Raw genomic sequence first — 20,164 nt, 5'->3', positions numbered from 1 at the left:
GAAATTTATAAATATTTAAGTCATAGTCAGGTGTCTTGCTATTTCTTGAACTAGTCTATAATATACTTGAAATGATTATTTCAAACAAACTTCGAAGGTAATAAATAGATACTGCGTCAATGACGGTGCAATGGAACTGATCCACTTGTAAATACAGCCGTTAGGCAGAATCTCCTTCATCAGGTCTATTACATTCATCATGCTTTATTACCCTAGCTCGGTCGGTGAAGCACATCGATGTTTATTTACAGTCACCTACTAGTAAAAAGGAACGCGCACACCCGGGGTATGGTTGTTTGCTACCAGCTTCGGAAGTGGGGATAACAGCTAGGGGGATCCAAACAATATCAAAGGACGCTGCCGTGTCACACCGCAACCGCGTAGGCATCTTGGCACAGAAGACTAACCAAGAACCGGCCGGAACGAGCGTTGGGAAGATCATCGTTGGCATCACCGTCCGTCAGTTGAGTAGTGTGCCAAGAAAAATGTGGCAACGTCATGGCGTCACATGCGCGTGATATAAAAGCATACGAAAATCTTTATGGAGATTCTTGGTGAAGCTGTGAAATACCTAGTGTGGGAAAATATTTACTTTTTCCCGGATAGTGTAAACATTTAGGAAAGGTTTTGCATTGCTTGCAGCGCCAGCTGGCATTTGTATAAAATACTTTGCTTTTAGATTGTTTATTTTGTTATTCTGTCGAATATAATAGTACTAATGCTTTGGTAAAATCAATCCGTAAATTGATCAACATCGATGTCCTGGCTAAAATATTGGTTCATGGGTTGCTAATTCTCTGCAATCTGTGTTCTCTGCACTCCACGCTTTCTTGCACTCAGGCAAATAACCGTAAGGAATTCATGAAAACGCATTATGAAATTTAGCCATAACTTAAACATACGATATTCGTAAGTACTCATTATGAAACATGTGGAAACGGAACATATTCTGTTGCCGGTATCCGGTAAATTTGACGAAAAATTAGAAAAGAAGCATACATTGAAAATACAGTAAACTTGTATTATGCGATACATAATTGTGTACAGGGGGTGGCCACAATGTTTGGGATAGGCAACTTTTTTTTCACACAAAAAAAATCAACATACTGTAACTTTTCATAGAGTGCATAAAAAAATCTCAAATTTTGACTGTTTATCAACCTGTTTTATGTGCATCATTGGTACAAATTTGGGCTTGATTGATTAATATTTCGCAAAGTTAGAACCGTTCGGGTAAAACACTATTTTTTAGACAATTCATTTTTGAGGTGTCATATCTCGGAATCCAGTGAACCGAATTGAATGAATTTTTTAACGTTTATCTACAATATATTGATACTCAATACAACGTTACAAAATGTAATATTTTCTCTCGGCGAATGAAGTTATACCGGGTTGAAATTTTTACCCATTTAGAGGAAAATAAGTCAAATTTACAATACCACACAAAAATTACTAAATGTGTTCTTCCTTTAATCTAAATAGGCTCTAATATATTAGATTAAAGATAACTTGAGAACAGAAGTGGAAAATCTTTGGACATCAACACTAACATTTATTGACATTGATGTAAAAAATACATATTTTCGAGAAAAATTCAAAAAGTGTCAATCCATGATAACTTTTTTAAACGTTCAAAAAGTATCTATGTTTTAACAGTTTGTGAAGCATTTCTATATTGCTAGTGTACGTTCAAAATTTCATTCAAATCGGTTCACTGATTTCCGAGATATGACAGCTAAAAAATGAGTTGTTTAAAAAATAGTGTTTTACCCGAACGGTTCTAACTTTGCGAAAGATTAACCAATCGAGCCCAAATTGGTTCCAACGATGCACATATAATAGGTTGACAAACAGTCAAAATGGCTTCCGCGAAATCGCGAATTTCCATTGTCCCTACGATGTTCTTTCTTGATTTCAAATGAGGCCTTATGTGAAATCATAACGTATGTTAATGAATTCATCAGAGCTTGATTATGTTTTCATAAAATGTTGTTTTATGATTTCTTGCTGCTGAATTATGAAGTTCAGTAACCAAATTAAGAAAATCGTAGCGACAATTATGTCGCCGTGGTGCAAATTTAGTTCCTCACTTTTGGAAACTGAAACAGTTGATAAAGTACATTATGATTGTCTAACTATAGATGCATTGAAAAGGTTAATCAGTTCTATAAAAATCAGCATGATCGTTACGAGAATCATAGCTGCCCTATGAACATATATTTTTCAATTTTCTCGCTGTTTCATAAAGTTCACTTTATGCAATTTGTATGTTCAGTTGCATGAGTGTGTGCCAATCGAATAAGTAGCGATCATCAACTTCGCATGTTTTTCCGGCATTCTTTTAACATGCTCTGCTCCGTTCACTGTGTCCTTCCAGCTTTGACCATCGTCTGGACGACGCTGGGTTCACTGTTAAGTTTAGTTAATCGTGGTTCATTTTTCGCCACCACACACAGTTCTTTTGAACATTGCCAAGGCTTTCCTTAGCACGCGTCGCTTGAAAACTCCGAGTTGCTTGAGAATGGCACAGCAGTTCCATTTTCGCACACTTCGCTTCTTCCAGGCGGCCCTTTTCTCCTGAAAGAGGCGAATCTGCTGTTTTGTTTCTATAAGTAACGTTCCTCGTTCTGCCTGGTTCCATGCTGCAGCATTAACGCCCATGCTGCGTTCTTCTCCTCTTAAATCGCTATGCACTCCTCGTTGAACCTTTCATTTCGTAGACTCCTTTCCATGTGCTTCCATGGTGCTCTCAGCTGCGTCGTTGATGGCTACGTTTATGCTACTACAGTAGTCTTCTAGAAGGGCCTCAGTAAGCTTGCCTTTATCTGGCAGCGCTGCTTTGTAATTTTGCGCGTACGCTGAGGCAACATTCGGTGGCTGCAGTCACTCTAGGTTGTACCGTGGTGGTAATCGGTTTCGTATATTGTTAATGACGGGTAGTTTTGGGCGTAGTTTGGCCATCACCACGGAATTTACACGTGACGTAAACCATCAACGCACGTAAACATTTAATGACTGAATGACAAATTTGACTCAACTTTACATTCATCATGGAGGAGGAGGAGGAGATGCATCATCTGTCGATTTGGGTTTAGCAATTGCTAGCTCGATTTTATTTGTGATAGAAGATGTAAATTTGTATGAAACGCTCCTTTTATGTGCATCCAAGTAAACTTAATTTTACATGATTTTTTCTAAGAGTGTAGGTAGTAGCACTCGGAGCCTATGTTAGGTCACGATAAGTCAATAATGTTAAAGAAGTGCCGTTCATCAATCAGAACGTGGTCGATTTGCGATTTTGTCAGCTGTGCAGGTTAACGATAAGGGAGGATGTGTTGGAAAAAATGCTACGAATGTTGCTCAAGTCGGCGACATCGATGAGTCATAGGCAGTTTTCGTTTGTCAGTTAGTTGGCCACAGAAGGCCGGTTTCGATCCAATTATCGACATGCTAACTAGTAGCCTCCAATATTTCTCGCATTCTGCGGTCTTTCTCAGAACCCACGCGAAACGGATAAGCATTCTCAGCCTCTGCTTCAGCTTCAGCGACTGGTCCATCGTTATATCGCACTGATGCACACCACGGTATACTTCTGTATCACTTGAGATTACAGGTCCACTAACTGTCCATCCAAGTTTGCACCGCAGAGAGACTGGTTTAAGGATGTTTTTGATCACCTGGCAATAGTTTGACTCATTTGTCTATAACACAGTTGAAAAGCATAATATTGAATTGTGATGTTCGTGAAACTTGTATATTAGTGCTTTTCCTACAAGGACGCCGTATTTTAACTGTAATATATACGGCGGGAGAACACTAGTATCACCTACTCATACTAAACGATCGAAAAATCAGATCGTTTAGTATGAGTATTGAGTAAGTGGTACTAACACTTTTAAGCCGTAAATATTAGAGTTAGAATACGACGTCCTTGCAAGGCCTTGGTGATAATTGTAGGAAAAACACCAATCTACAAGTTTGCCGAACATCACATTTCAATATTATGCTTCTTAACTAAGACTGAGATAAATGAGTCAAACGATTGCCAGGTGATCGAAATAATGTTTGAACTGGTTTTCTCGTCTTCACAATTTGCGATTCTATCGGAGCCATCAAGTCGAGTTGGTCTGGGCCGATCAAGATAGTAGATTCAGCGTTCGCTTAATCCTAGACAAACAATCGTTGGGGATGTTCGAACTTCTCAATCAAGTTGGTGAAGCACTCACTCTATTTGAGTAAGTTCAATCATTCTAAGGTGTGAACATATTCCAGCAAATATCGGGTAGGTAATTATTTTCCTGACATCGTTGGACTTACGCTTATCGAGGCCTATTCGGTTACAATACCAATGATTTTTTTCTTGTCCGAACTTTGAGTGTTCGAAACAAGCTTGGAATGGAACATTTCAAATTGATATTTTATGTCCAATTGAACTATATTTGTGCTTTAGAGCCAATGTTCAAGTAGCTTTCTTATTAAACATTTGTTGGACATTAAGGTCGATTTGAAGAGATGTATAATGGTTGTATATAGTGCCTCTAGCCTTTTAGTTTGTATTTGTGACTTTTTGGAGAATCAAGTCCAACAAAAGGTGGATTGCATCAAACTTGAACTTTAAGTTCGCTCTTCAACTTAACCTTCTTTCTGCATCACGTTGGTAGCAGCTAGTGTACGGTTTGGGAAAAAATATCCTAATGCCAAAGGAGGGTTAAATCGGAAGTTTTGGTTGCTTGGGTCATGCTACCAAGGCCCGATGCTTCCAGGAGATAAAACGACGCCTGGACATAACATAATATGTCCCATATCGAACTAAATACAACGGATGTGACGGGATTTTTAATATTTCGCAAATGAGCTTGGTGAGAGTGTTTTAACAAAACAGACGTGATATGATTAAATAAATGGTGGAAGCAGCACCTCCATGAACACCTGAACGACGGATAAACCGTTGCCATAGACAGGGATGGGAACACTCACTTTCAAAGAGTTACACTCACTTGCTGTTTTCTCAGCTCAGAAGCGTGCAATCAAGAAACGACTTTTGCCTCATGGTTTTGTCTAAAATTTTGCCGAATAGAGTAGGGTTCATGCACAAATTACGTCACGATTTTAGGGGAGAGGGGGGTTTTGCATACTAGAGGTCGCACACGAGTCTCAAAGTCGTGACAGAGCTGTGAAAGCGACTCTCCACGGGGTGAATGTACCCGAGCAGAAGGGAATAACAACAGCATAAGGAGCTGTGTTATTTGGGCAAAATAACTGAATAATAATATCGATTATTTTCAAGTTATTAGCATAACATATTGTGTTATAAATTTGTCTGTCATAAGCGGCAAAATAACAAATTCCATAACAAAAAATGTTCCTGGAAAACCATTTCAATAGCTTGTTTTGTTAGTTTCAATAACAACTTAATAACAGTGAATTCGGAAAATATTTCCATAACCAATTTTGATATTAATATGTTATTGATAGTAATCGGAGAGCAAAATTTGCTATGATATCAAACTCGTAACTAAATAAGTTATAATACTTAGGTCGATGCAAATATTATTCTTTTATGTCCGAGACCTCTAATCAGGTATGAGGGGGGGGGACAAAAATAAATAAGGAACAAACAAAAAAAAAACTATTAAAAATTTAAAAATTATAAACACTATCGAAATAGTTATTTATGTAACGAGTTGCGAAAAGTTGATTTTTACAGCACGAGCTGTAATTTATCCAATGAGGCTTGCTGACTCTGATGTAAGAAAAAATTTCAAATTATCGAAGAATACTATATTCAGCTTTTAATTCATTCTAAGAGATTTGAAGTCGCAATATAATCGAACTTTAGTAATTTCTATATTATCAAATACGACGAGCTTCGATCTCCACCTGTAATTCATAAACTGTTCTACTTTAATTGTTTTCGGAGCACTATTTTGAAATCAACATGTGTATTTGAAAAAGATTGATCGTCGATAGCAATTTGTGACTTTTGTTTTGTTTTTTTTTAGCGTAGAAACTGAAGAATTTTTAGAATGCTCAACAGTTTTGCAGAAAATTTTTGGGATATTGGAAATATTGTACAGAATATTACAACTTTTCTGGAAATTTTGTTTTAATTCCTCCGATTACCCCTGGATTCTAGAATTATGTCGAATATTCCTCCTGGATTCTACAAGGATTCCGTCAAAAATTTTGCTATTATTTCTTCTGAACTTCCTCCGATGATTAATACAGGACTTTCACTAGAAATGTTTGCAATATTTTTTTCTAAAATTCCTCTATTTATTTCACTAAGGATTCCGTCAAAAACTCCTTTTGTGTTTGTCAAGTGACTTTGTCATACAATTCTTCCAGAAATTCGTCCATTCCCTGTTGTGCATTTGGACGAGTCGGACGTGTGCTCCGTATCTCACCACGCGATAGCCTTTAAACAAGTAGAGTTTTTTCCCCCGCAATTGCGGAAGGTTTTTTATATCGTGCGTTCTCCTGCTTGTGCGAAGTGTAGTGTCGCAAGGTGGTATCCAGCGCAACGCGGAAGCGAGGTGCTTGCATCATCGTACATCAAGGTCAAGGAATAATCGCATCCAAAAGTCATCATTATCGCCATCATCAGCCCCTCCGTCAACAAAGAGGACGGCGGCGACGGGTGCGAAGGCAGACGCGACGGACAGCTTTACCATCTGCCTGCCTGATAAATATCTACCTGCTCCGGTCAGATAAGTATCACTCTTTCGATACACTCTTTTGTCTGCCCAATTTGTTTTGATCGCTTTTGTCTATTGTATCCCCAGTCCACATTCGACCACGTGCTTTTTTTTGACATCCATTACAGTGGTTCCCAAACTACTGTATACGGGTAAGGGTGTACAAACTGTAAATAACAGAACATTTTTTTTTTGTTTTTTTTATTAGCTATTTTATCTTTTTTTTTCAATACCGTTTTTTTTGCATCCTACAGGGTGCGCTAAAATAATCATAAGAATTGAATTCGTATATTATTAATACAAGTTTTTTTTTTTTTTTTTTTTGCTTTATTTTTTTTTATATATTATTAACATTGTTTGGTTTACAAACCAAACAGTTGTCGTCCTAAGGAAGAAAGTGCACTGTAAATACTTTAAGGTTTTTTTCTCTTCCTCTTTGCACTTTTGAATTATTTTTCATAAATTTGTTTCCACATGGAAGATTCGATTGGAGGCGAAACGCCTCCTAATGATATCATTGCTCGTACGCGGTTTTATCAACCATCTTCGCCTGGACCTTGGGTTGTCTATTTCCGGCGCAAATGCAAACCATTGAATATGCTTTCGATTTCTCGAGAGCTGACGCGTAAGTATCCTGGGACCGTTGTTCACCAAGTGAAAGCATCCAAGCTGCGTGTTACCGCACCTAGCTACAAAGCAGCAAATGAAATTGCTCAACACGAAGCGTTTACTGTTGAATACGCGGTCTATGTGCCAGCACGAGAAGTGGAGGTGGAAGGGAAGATCCTCGACGAAATGCTGACATGTGAGGACATCAAGACCGGCTTTGGTCGATTCAAAAATAGGTCAATTCCTGATGTGGCTATCCTAGACTGTAAACGCTTATCTAAGGTTTCCATGGAAGGAAATAAAAAGGTGTACTCGCCTTCAGCGTTTTTTCGAGTGACTTTTCCAGGTTCCGTCCTCCCGGAATTTGTTGTAATTGATGGTGGTTTTTACCCAGTGCATCTTTTTAGACCGAAGGTTTTTAATTGTACCAAATGCAAGCAGTTTGGTCACAGTGATAGCTTTTGCGACAACAAGCCCCGTTGTGGCAAATGCAACCAAGCTCATTTGGAGGACTCTTGCACACAGGAAGCGGAAAAATGTAGCTACTGTGACGGAGATCCACACGACTTGCAAGTTTGCCCGGCTTACAAAAGACGCATTCGAAATGAGAGTCGCTCTATCATAAAGCGCTCCAAACAGACATATGCGGAGATGGTGAAATCTTTTAAAACACCAGATTCCGTGTCTGAATCAGCTGTCCCAGTTGAAAATCCCTATCAGGAGTTGTCTTCCGATGATCAGGACGATGGCGAAACTGATGAGGGTGGATCTCTTTCGGAGGTACACGCACCTGGAAAAAGGAAGTCATCATCTTCCCCGGGATTGCGCCGAAAGGTCTTTTTAAAGTCTTCCCTCAAAAGTTTGCCTAATGTTAAAGGAGACGGGGTAAACTTAAAAACTCCGAAGAATCAGGTTCCTCTAGCTTCAGATCCATGTTGTAGCAAGAACCTGTCACCCCCGTCTCCGCCTGTTAAATACACTTCAAAGAGAAATAATCGACAAGGTAGCAAGAAAAAAGCTACCAAAGTTCCTCGCAGTTCAAGCAAGCCTCCTAGACCCAAGCGAGGACTGTTTACTTTTAGGGTTCTCGTGGATCGCTTATATAATGCCCTCAGCCTTCCAGAAACATTTAGAGGCATTATTGATATGTTTATACCTACAGTAGAAGAATATCTTCGGAATCTGACACAATCATGGCCCCTCCTTGCTGCGATCATATCTTTCGATGGATAATTCATCAAGTGAGGTACAAGATATGATCACTGTGCTACAGTGGAACTGTCATAGTCTAAAACCTAAATTAGACCTGTTTAAGTTTTTGATTCACAACTCTGATTGTGATATATTTGCCCTTTGTGAAACATGGCTTTCTTCTGAAGATGAACTCAACTTCCACGATTTTAACATTATACGCCAGGATAGAGATGACCATTATGGGGGAGTTCTTTTGGGGATCAAAAAGACTTACTCATTTTATAGAATTCCAATCGCGACTCATCCTGGCGTAGAAATCGTCGCTTGCCAAATAAACGTAAAGGGTAAAGAACTTTGCGTAGCTTCCGTTTACATTCCTCCAAGAATTTCAATTAACCGCCGTCATCTTTGGAATGCGGTTTCTGCACTATCACATCCAGTTTTAATTCTGGGTGATATGAACGCGCATGGTACAGGGTGGGGCGAACCATATGACGATAATAGAGCGGCCATTTTCTATGATTTGTGCGACGATTTCAATTTGAACATTTTAAATACAGGTGAAGTGACACGTATTGCATCTGACGGCAAAGAAAGTCGTCTCGACCTATCACTGGGGTCAAGTTCACTATCATTCGATTGCTTGTGGAAGGTAATCGAGGATCCTCATGGTGTTGATCACTTACCCATTATAACCACCATAAAGCATAATAGTGAAAGGTCAGACCATCCAATTCAGGTTCCTTTTGACCTCACAAGGAATATCGATTGGCAAAAGTATGCAGAAGCGGTATCTTTTGGCATCGAATCATTCAATCCCCTCCCACCTTTGGATGAGTATCGATTCCTGTCTGAACTGATATATAAGAGTGCATTAGAATCACAAAAACGACGTGTTCCAAGTGCAACCTTCAAAAGAAGACCAGCCACACTAGGCTGGGATGATGATTGCACCCAGTTGTATCTTAAAAAATCTGATGCTTTCAAAACTTTTCGTAGGCACGGTACCTCAGATCTTTATCAAGAGTACGCAAAGCTCGAAAGACACCTGAGAAACCTGCTGAAAGCGAAGAAGCGTAGTTATTGGCGACACTTCATTGAGGGTCTCTCAAGAGAAACTTCAATGACAACGCTTTGGAGAGTGGCTCGCAACATGCGAAACCGCTCTTCTTCTAATGAGAGTGACGAATACTCCAACCGTTGGATATTCAGCTTCGCGAAAAAGGTCTGCCCAGACTCAGTCCCAGCACAACCGATTTCTTGGGAAACATCCCCAAGAGACGGTTCTCTGGACAGACCCTTCACTATGCTGGAACTTTCTATGGCTCTTCTTTCATCAAACAATTCCGCTCCGGGAAGCGATATGATCAAGTTCAATCTTCTAAAGAATCTCCCAGATATCGCGAAAAGACGATTACTGGACCTGTTCAACTCATTCATGGAGAACAACATCGTTCCGCATGAATGGAGACAGGTCAAAGTAATAGCTATTCAAAAGCCTGGTAAACCAGCGTCTGATCATAATTCATACCGCCCAATTGCTATGTTATCATGTTTAAGGAAATTGTTGGAAAAAATGATCCTATCACGACTCGATCATTGGGTCGAATCGAATAACTTGCTTTCAAATACACAGTTCGGGTTTCGCAAGGGCAAAGGAACAAACGATTGTCTAGCGTTGCTTTCAACAGATATTCAACTGGCCTTTGCGGAAAAGGAGCAACTGGCTTCAGTTTTCTTGGATGGGCGCCTTTGATTCAGTTTCCATAGGAATATTGTCAGAAAAACTGCGCAATAGTGGACTTCCAGGAATTTTGAATAATTTCTTGTATAATTTGTTGTCAGAAAAACATATGAGTTTCAATCTCGGACAACTGACAACTTCCAGAATTAGTTACATGGGCCTACCCCAAGGCTCATGTTTAAGTCCCTTGCTTTATAATTTTTACGTGAAAGACATTGATAGTTGCTTGGAAGGACAATGCACGCTAAGACAACTTGCAGATGATGCTGTGGTTTCTCTAAAAGGCCCACATGCAGAAATGTTGCAAAGACCATTGCAAAATTCTCTAAATAATCTGTCAATCTGGGCAAGAGATTTAGGGATCGAGTTTGCTCCGCAAAAAACTCAATTGGTTGTGTTTTCTAGAAAGCGGAACCCAGCCCAACTGAAACTCAATCTTTTGGGAATAGAAATCGACCAGTCTTTGACTTCGAAATACCTTGGGGTCTGGTTTGATTCAAAAGGCACTTGGGGTACCCAAATCAAGTATTTGGTGCAAAAATGTCAACAAAGGATCAATTTTCTACGCACAATTACCGGAACATGGTGGGGTGCTCACCCGGAAGACCTCATAAAACTTTACAAAACGACTATTCTCTCTGTTATTGTGTATGGCTCTTTCTGCTTCCACTCAGCAGCAAACTGCCACCTAATAAAGTTGGAACGAATTCAATACCGTTGTTTGCGTATTGCTCTCGGCTGTATGCACTCAACGCATAATGCGAGCCTTGAGGTCCTGGCAGGGGTGAAACCTCTCCAGAACCGATTCTGGGAGCTCTCGCTAAGGTTACTTATCAAGTGTGGAGTGAGCAACACACTTGTCATTGAAAACTTCGAAGAAATGCTCAGTCTGAACACTCAATCAAAATTCATGAGAATCTATCTGTTCTACATGTCATCTGACGTAAGCCTACCAAGTTATAATCCTCCCCGTGTACACTTCACTAATGACAGTTCCTCTGTTAAATACGATCTGTCCATGAAACAAGCTATTCATGGAATACCAGATCAACTTCGATGTATATCTATTCCTCGCATTTTTAACGAAAAGTACCAAAATGTCAATTCCTGTAAGAGATTCTTCACTGATGGGTCTCGCATAAATGGATCCACTGGTTTCGGTGTCTTCAATGAAAATTTCACCGCCTTCCGCAAACTTCAGGAACCTTGTTCGGTTTATGTTGCTGAGCTGGCAGCAATCAACTTCGCTTTGGGGATGATTTCAAACATGCCCGTAGACCATTTCTTCATCTTCTCGGATAGCCTTAGTTCGATTGAGGCACTCCGGTCGATGAAACCTGTAAAACATCCATCTTACTTTCTTACAAAAATAAGGGAGCAGATGGGTGCACTGGTCGAAAGATCATACAAGATTACCTTTGTATGGGTCCCCTCACATTGCTCAATTCATGGCAATGAGAAGGCGGACTCTCTCGCAAAGGTGGGCGCACAGGAAGGTGAGATCTATGATAGAAGAATTTCACATGATGAATTTTTCCATTTTGTTCGCCAGAGTTCTCTTCAAAGTTGGCAAAATGATTGGCGAGATGGCCAGCTGGGACGGTGGTTACATTCCATTATTCCTAATGTTTCTTTGCGAGTGTGGTGGTATGGTCTGGATGTAAGTCGCAATTTCATTCGCGTGATGTCAAGACTTATGTCCAACCATTACTCGCTAGACGCGCATTTACACAGGATTAACCTCGCGTTGAGCAATGTTTGTACTGAGTGCGGTTCCGGTTATGATGACATCGACCACGTAGTTTGGCAATGCCCGGATAATGACGCCTCCAGAGCGCTACTTTTGGATACCCTTGAGGCCCGAGTAGACAACCCTTTGTTCTTGTGAGAGATGTGTTGGGGACCCGCGATGTCACATACATGGGATGTATTTTCGACTTTCTTCGCTCTGCTGGTATAAAAGTTTAATTTGCTTGTGTTTTCTTCTCCAGTTTTTTTTCTCCGTTTTGTCCTCTTTGTGTTACCAAGCTGCTCCTGGCCATCCGGAAGACCAAGTCCCACAACAAGTTGGTACCAACACCACAAGGCACCGAATACGCTAGCAAGATGCGATTCACCCCCGGATGAGCAGCAGTGAAACCTTTGGCCCAATCCTTACCCTGTCCATCCCTCAAAATGTGACCTTCTAACCTCGAGCTGCCACGAGTACCCTGGCTTCCACCCATTACTAACAGATATCATTAAAAAGTTATTACTCTGTATAATGTATACTATTAAGTACAAAGAAAGATCCTCGGCTCCGTAAAGCGTTATACGCGATTGAGCCCCAAATAAACGAACTAGACAAAAAAAAAAAGAAATTCGTCGACAGATTTGATCATAAACTTTTCCATAAATTACTTCAAAAATATTCCAGAAATTTCTCCGAGAGTTCTTCGACGGAATCTTTCATGGATTTTCAAAGACTCCTCTAGAAATTCCTCCAGAATCCTGCATAGTATCCCTTCAAGGATTTCTTCAGAATTTCCTGTGATCATTAGTCCTGAAGTTCAACTTAAAATTTCTCTGAAAATTTCTTTGAGGATTTCATCAGGAGTTTTTCCGAATTAGAGCTTCCAAATTTCCCGGGATTCAGCTTCCCGGGAAACGGGAAAAAATATACCCATTTCCCGGATTTCCCGGGATCCCGAGAAATAAGGAAATTTTGTTTTTTAGCGAAAAATGTATGTATTTTAATGAAAGTCGTTAATCAGATATAATATTTTTTTCATTTCCTATTACAAAAAAATAACTACAGCTTACAAGAACTGCTAAAGAAAAAAAACCATAAAAATTTTGGCGAGAGAATCCGAAGTCACAGTGAAACCCATCTGATCGTCTAATTAGCAAGCGCTGTATTGCTGTCAAGCTTGTCCGCAGTGAGCGCCTGAAAATTTTGCTCTTTGGATTTACACCATCAAACACATCGTAAAATAAAAATCTTTTTATCTTATCAGATCGAAGGATGTTGAAATATCCTAAGTGTCATTTCGAACTGTCAAAAAACTGCACCACAGAGCCGCACGGGCCGTTCAAAGTGAAATTCACTGGAGTGTTTTCACCCGGGTGAAAATCTCTTTGCGCGCTCCGAATCAATGGAGCCGGATCATAACGTCCGGGGCCATAATGTCCCGGTCGTTATTTCGCCTTTTTTTCTTGTGAAATAACGTCAAAAAACTCAGGTGCGTCAAAATATCCAATGTGCTTTCTTTACTAGGACTTAGTGGCGCACCTGCACGATCGGACGTTATGCCACAAAAAAACCGCCATTAAGTCCTGGTTCATTATGGCTTCGGACCATATAATACACCTGCGCCTAAATGGGCCTTTTCATTTGACGTCTTAAATCAGCTGATTGTTCGGGCGTTTGACAGTTCTTCTATGAAGATGACACGTTCTTGTTAGCAGCTGTTGTTCAAGATTTGTAAACAAATGCATGCACGGATCTGTCACATGAAAAGGCCTATTAATTATTGACTTCTTATTCTAAACTGGTCATTTAGCGGCGCAGTATCATAACGTTCGAAGCCATAACATCCCAGGACTTTATGGCGCATTTTTCCGTGGCATAACGTCCGAACATGCAAATACGCCACGAAGTAAGTCCAAGAAAAGAAGGCTAATAGAATATTATGACGCATCCAAACTCCGCAAAAAACGTGACTTCACGATAGGGACAGCATGGCCTCGGACGTTGTGATCCGGCCTCTCATTTAACACTTGACAAAAAAATACACAATAGAAAAAAAACCGTAAGTTTGGGAAACCCGGGAAACAAGTTTTGGTTCCTGGGATTCGGGAATCCCGGGAAATTTCATTTCCCGGGAAATTCATCCCGGGATTGGAAGCCCTAGTTTCTCCAGGTGTTTTTCAAAAGATTTTGCCAAGAATTCTAAACATTGCTCAGAAGAATTACCTTCGGAATTACTAAGAAAATTGCACCAGGAGTTCTCTTGAAGACTTCTCCAGGGATTTATCGAAAGGTTCCTCCAGAACTTCCAAGTGCTTATCCGAAAATTATTTAAGGAATTCTTAAAAGGAGTCGTTCAAAAATTTCCTTCTAACCTGAATACAAAAATGGAACAACACAATAGGACAGGTCATAATCGTCGAATTGTTGCTGTGATTTCAAAATTTGTTACTGTTGTATTATTGCTGATAAGTTGATCAATAGTACAACAAAACATGTTATTTAAGTGTAATTTAGTTAATGTATATCAATAGCTTTATTATAACAAAATGAGATTGTCCAACAAAATTTGTTATGGAAAAGCTATGCTTTGATAATTAAAAGTAACAAAACAAGATATAAAAACAGGTTATGTGATTTCGTAGTTATTAACTTGGTATTCTCCTCTGCTCGGGTAATTTACATTCACCTCGTGGAGAGTTGCCTTTGCAGCTCCCTCACGGCTTCGGTATACGTGTGCGACCCCTACTCTTTTCGGCAAAGTTTTAGATAAAACCACAAGGCAAAAGTCGTTCACACATCATTTTTTGACTACACACTTCTAAGCTGAGGAAATAGCAAGTGAGTGTAACTCTTTGCAAGTGATTGTTCCCATCCTTGGCCACAGAGAACCAAGGCAGCAGAAGAAATTACTTCATCAGCAGCGTAGCAGTGCACGGGGGCGAACCAACTCCCACACTGAAGACAGTTATGAATTGTATCTACCAGCTCAAAACAAAGGTAAAGGATGGTAAGGCTGAACTCATCAAAATGATTGATTGATTGATTTGTCTTTATTAAAGAGACTTGGCTTGTTGGTCTCTACTAGAGTGGTAAAAGCTTGCCTTACGTGATGTAATGTAAAGCCTCATAGCTGTAAAAACAGATGTCAAAAACTCTGGTGAAATGCTCTTGATCACTGGTAAATAACCACTAGGTATGTGATGATTTGTATAACAAAAAATGAGTAGCAGATCAACACTCTTAACCACCCCTGCGTCACAAAAGGAACAGCATAAATCATGCTTATGAAAACCTTGCCGATCACTTGCCGCTTGTGACACACTAAACCTGTTTGGGTTTGCTTATTATTAGACATAACGACACATAAATTGCCACTAATAAATGTCTATTTCTATCTGCGTGGCGATTTAGGTGCTCGTCTTAGCAGTCATGCACGGGCTATTAGTTAAACTCACTTAGCACGATCAGATAGAGCGCCAAACTCCTGACGGGCATCGTGGAAATCTGGCACTCGTAGATACCGGTGTCTTTCCGTTCGGTCCATTTGATGTGCAGAATCCACTTGTTTGTGTCGGCATTGTGGAGAGACTGAAACCTTTCGTCCGCCGTGTAGGTGATGCGATCGATTGTGAGGATCCGCAGGTCCCTTTGCGATATCCAGGATACCGTGTACTTGCCCAGATTTTCCACAACGCAACTCAGAAAGGCCGGATCACCCCGCCGAACTGTGGCGTTTTTCGACATTGATGCTATTATGTGAGGATCCGGTGGTTGTGGAATGGGCTTCGAAATCTCTTCTATCCGTTGATGATTTGAGTAGTACATGCCATCGGTCAGATCTGAGGAGAGAGATAGACAAAAAAGCAAGATGTTATGACGCATGCAACTTGAACGGATTGAATATGAGACAGTAGTGTAATATATTTTCTTATGACACACTGTGTTTACTTATAGAGTTATGATGCGAAATAGTAGAGCAGGTGCAGTTCCGTAACTGATGTAGTATTCAATGATTGCAACTTGTTCAACTGAATTTGGCGCTCAATATAAAATTAGTTTTAGCGATATGTAGTTTGACTTTTTCAACATAGGTACATATTTTTGAAATTGATTTGACCATTCAAATCGCTAGGAGTTATATGTTTTACGAACATCAAATCGCTTGAAATATAAGTTTACATTATTCAGCAAGCTTTTTGAGATATTTTTATGTGCCTTTTATGTCCCAAAATAAAAAAATAGATTTCAAATTTATTTCTATTCTCACTCAGTCGAGTCAAGTACAAGACACTGAAGACGACCTTACAGTTGAGGTCGAAATACGTATCTGTCAAAGGATGCAAATTCTTAGTGGAATTCAAAGGAACCGTACTTAACCCGATTTTCTTTTTATTTAGGGAAGATTCAAAAATTACGTCCATCGTTTTTCGGGATTTCTAGACCCCCCCTCCCCCCTCTGTCACGCAATTTCCCTATACCCAATACACGTACTGTCACACTTTTCTAGACCCCCCCCCTCCCCCAAATGTTGGACGTAATTTTTGAACGTTCCCTTACAGATATTCCCCTAACAAGCCCAGGTTAATCATCAACCTCACTCATTTGTTGTTCGTTAACATTATCGCAAATTTACAAATTGATTGCCTAACACCAACACTTTTTTTTAGAAATCTGTATTAGTTTTTTTTATTTCTTATTTTTTGGAGTAAAAGACTTATTCATGATGGTTGGCAACCGAAAGAAATACCTTGATTTGTGCTCTAAAACTTCAATCCCCTCACTTATCCCACGACAACTCTTGCCCTTACTCTATCGATAATAAATTGCTCGTTCACACAGCTAACAATCTCAGCGCGTAGGAATTTTATTAGCCTGGGGGTAACGATGGAGTAAATAGCTCCGCCGCATCCATCCATCGTCGCTTCTGTCCGTAGCTCTAGGCAAGCGGACAGTTGGGAATGCAGCAGCACGCTCCTTACGGTCGTCATGCTGGAACATGTGTGTGACTATGTTGTATTCCTAACCATTTTCACTTAGACGTCACAGAGCACATAAATCTTTTCGCACATCATCGGGAGGCGCCAGGAAAAGTGTGCGCTTTTCAACAGCCAGCATCATTTTTTTTCTACATGCTATGCATGGATTCCGTCGTTTGCATGCGTTGATTTTGACTAGGAGGAATGTCTAGCGTAATTTAGTAAACGGAGCGTCATTTTTCAGCTAAGACCAAGCCCACTCGTGGGCTTCATACTACACACGCAACACCACGTCGTTAACGATTTTTAATTTCGTTATCCACTCATTTTCGCACCGGTCGTTCGTTTCAATGTGAGTAAAATAATGATCGGTCGCCTTTCCGCACCAGTGGTCTCTATTCTATCCGTACCATCGGTTTTTTGCACTTCTGTAAATCATCGCAATATTTTGTTTATGTCTATGGTGTTTGTGGTGACGAGTGTCTTATCCACACACCTTTATACATTGCAATCGTGTGCATACATGCAACTGTGCGGCGGCGACGGTCGGTACATGCTTTGCTGCGCAGCAGCCGAATAGTCAGTTCGTTATACACTCTTGTGCTTATCACACGCGGCTACCACAAGTGGCGACGAGGATGAAAAAAAAAGAGTTGAATGATTTGCGGATAAAGCAGATCTTATTTATTTCGTTGATTAAATTTCGTTTGAGTATCGGTCAATTAGTAATTTGTAATTTTATTGTTAACGTCAATGCATCAGTGAATTTAATCATTTTCGTTATATTCTGTGTTATATTCAATGGAAGCTGTTGAATCAAAGAAAAATTGAATGAAGAAAGAAATAATGTTGTGCTGGTGTTGACGCAGTGGTGCAGTTCTGTTGATCATTGATTTTAGTGAAAACAAATGCGAATAGAGCAAAAGAGAAAATCAATATATGAAGAAACAGAAGATTTTGATTTGCTTCACAGTGAACAACGGAAAAGTGGTGATACGACGCCGCGACCGCTTTGTTCCGGCTTTGTGCGAAGGTGGTGACCTTGACGCATTGTTTTCTGCATGCGGTGCGAAAAAAAAGCGTTCTATAGTGAGTGTGTTGCATTGCGGGTAAGCAGGTGAGCGAAGAAACGGCGGATGGGATGGCTGTTATGTGTGAATTGCAGGTAATGCAAAGTGATTTATTGGGAAAGCGTTGTGGCTTTGTGTAATAATGGAAAGGTGAGTGAAATAAAATCTTTGCGTTGATGTTCCTTCGATACACTGGCGTAAAGCCGTGTTGAAAGTTGTACTAAAAGGTTTGTATGCAAAAACATTTTAATACTGATTGATTTTACTATGGCTACTTGGTTTCCAAAGCTTTCCGAGATTTGTTTTAAATGCATTTGGAATACTTTGTAAAGTTGTAGTTTTAGAAATGTGAGATGCTGAAAATTATGTCGTATCCATGTATCACGAGAGAAATGCAGATAAACTTGCAGATGTAGATTAGCATTTTGAAATAGGAATAGACATAGTAACGCAGTGAATAACGCATGACAAAGTGATTAATGTCATGAAGAGCTTCGATGGTATCGTGATTAAATTCACTTAAGCTGTAAAAAAAATCTGAATGTGAGGAAATGTGATTGAATTCACTAATGACATCGATAAACTTCTGAAAGGATTAGCTTAAGAGTGGTTTTACAAAAAACTGCTACTGTCGAGCATTCTTTGCGAATGTTACAGATTATTCAAGTCATTGTATCCCAGGGGGATGACGAAGGGCCAGAATCATCTACCCAGCATTCAATTCAACATGGCGTTCAATGTTTTGTTTTGATTGCTTAATTCATGGAAAAAATGCGCTGGAAACATCGACGCTGCTTCGCTGCTACATATAATATCGTGCAAAGTGATAAAGAAAGAGAAACAATCATCAAAAACAACGATTTCGTTTAAAATGTGTAATTTCTGAAATAAGCACTAGCAACACACGAGACACACACCCGAAAATCAAGAGCAAGTTAGAGTAAACCGACCAGAAAGTGGGTACCAAAACGCGCCGTACCAAAAATGATGATGGGTGGAGCGGCGATGTACCGAGTTTGACAGCCGTGTTACCCCACTGTTGTATCCTACCAGTTTTGACATTTACTGGATGCTGTGTTCATCGTACAACTCAGCGGCAGCGGCCGTTCTCCTGCATACCTTTTAAGATAGTCATGAGCATGCGGCATTTAGCTACATTTTACATTTCCGAGCGTGGACAAATTCAAAGGTTCGTGAAAAATATGTACATGTGTGTTCTATGTAAGACATTTGCTAGGTTAACTTAAATCCTTTTTGAATTGTGGTTTCTTCTGAAGGTCATGATTCGCACAACCGTTGAATATATCGTTTCATTGGACGAATAACGTTAATGATCGAGATGCTAATCGTTTCGAAAAAAAACTCCACTTCTCCCCTACGGCTTTTCGGGTCAATATTGTTCAACGCCATAAATGGGACAGCGCACACAATGATCAGATATTCACGGTATTTCTGAAACGTTTTTTTAACAAATCTGTTGTGCTGTGCTGTTATTTTATGTACTGACGTTGGATCAAGCTTTCAATTCTTTCAATCTCAGTCCTTATTTAATTGATGGATTGGTTACATGAATTATGGCCGCTTTTCCCAAATCTTGTTTTTTGTAATAATAGAAAAATCGTGTAAAGCACTTTAACTAATGCTCGTTGAGCTATGTTGCTAGGACTGTCATAAGGTATAGTTGCCAAAACAGATGCTGATGCAGAACTGATACACCTCTTCCATCTCACTGAAATTAGAATAACATTTCTTAGGGTGCAGCACCAATTGAAAACCTACGCAACACTTAGCTGGCAATCATTGTTATCGGCTGACTCGAGATATAGGTACAAATAAAAAAAAAAAAAAACAAAGCTATGGACGCGCTTTTCAGTGTGTCGATTTCAATTTTGCAGTTTTGTCTTTTCATAATGATGAACTTCGAAACATCAACAGTGCATGGAATGGGTTTTGTTCGAGTTGTGATTAAGTTCACTGCTCAAAAAGACACGGTGATTACATAACCAAAGGCAGTTGGAGATTACTGTGATTGAATTCACTCGGAGACTACGGTAACATATGTGATTAAATTCACTGATAATGTGAGGAACAGAATGTTACAGAGAGCACATTGAGCTGTGATTGAATTCACTGTAAGT

The 20,164-nt window shown here is 39.8% G+C and overlaps 1 protein-coding gene across 1 annotated transcript in view; it reads right to left on the bottom strand.

Moving 5' to 3' along the window:
- Positions 1 to 20,164, bottom strand: part of LOC109422849 (zwei Ig domain protein zig-8-like) — an 85,798-nt gene that overhangs the window by 18,467 nt on the left and 47,167 nt on the right. The window contains exon 2 of the mRNA XM_062852925.1: positions 15,436 to 15,819. Within this exon, the coding sequence (XP_062708909.1) occupies positions 15,436 to 15,819 (384 nt within the window). The remainder of the gene's footprint in view (positions 1 to 15,435; positions 15,820 to 20,164) is intronic.

The sequence above is a fragment of the Aedes albopictus genome, chromosome 2, assembly GCF_035046485.1.
Source record: "Aedes albopictus strain Foshan chromosome 2, AalbF5, whole genome shotgun sequence".
Taxonomy (NCBI): domain Eukaryota; kingdom Metazoa; phylum Arthropoda; class Insecta; order Diptera; family Culicidae; genus Aedes; species Aedes albopictus.
This window is presented reverse-complemented; position numbering and strand designations above follow the sequence as displayed.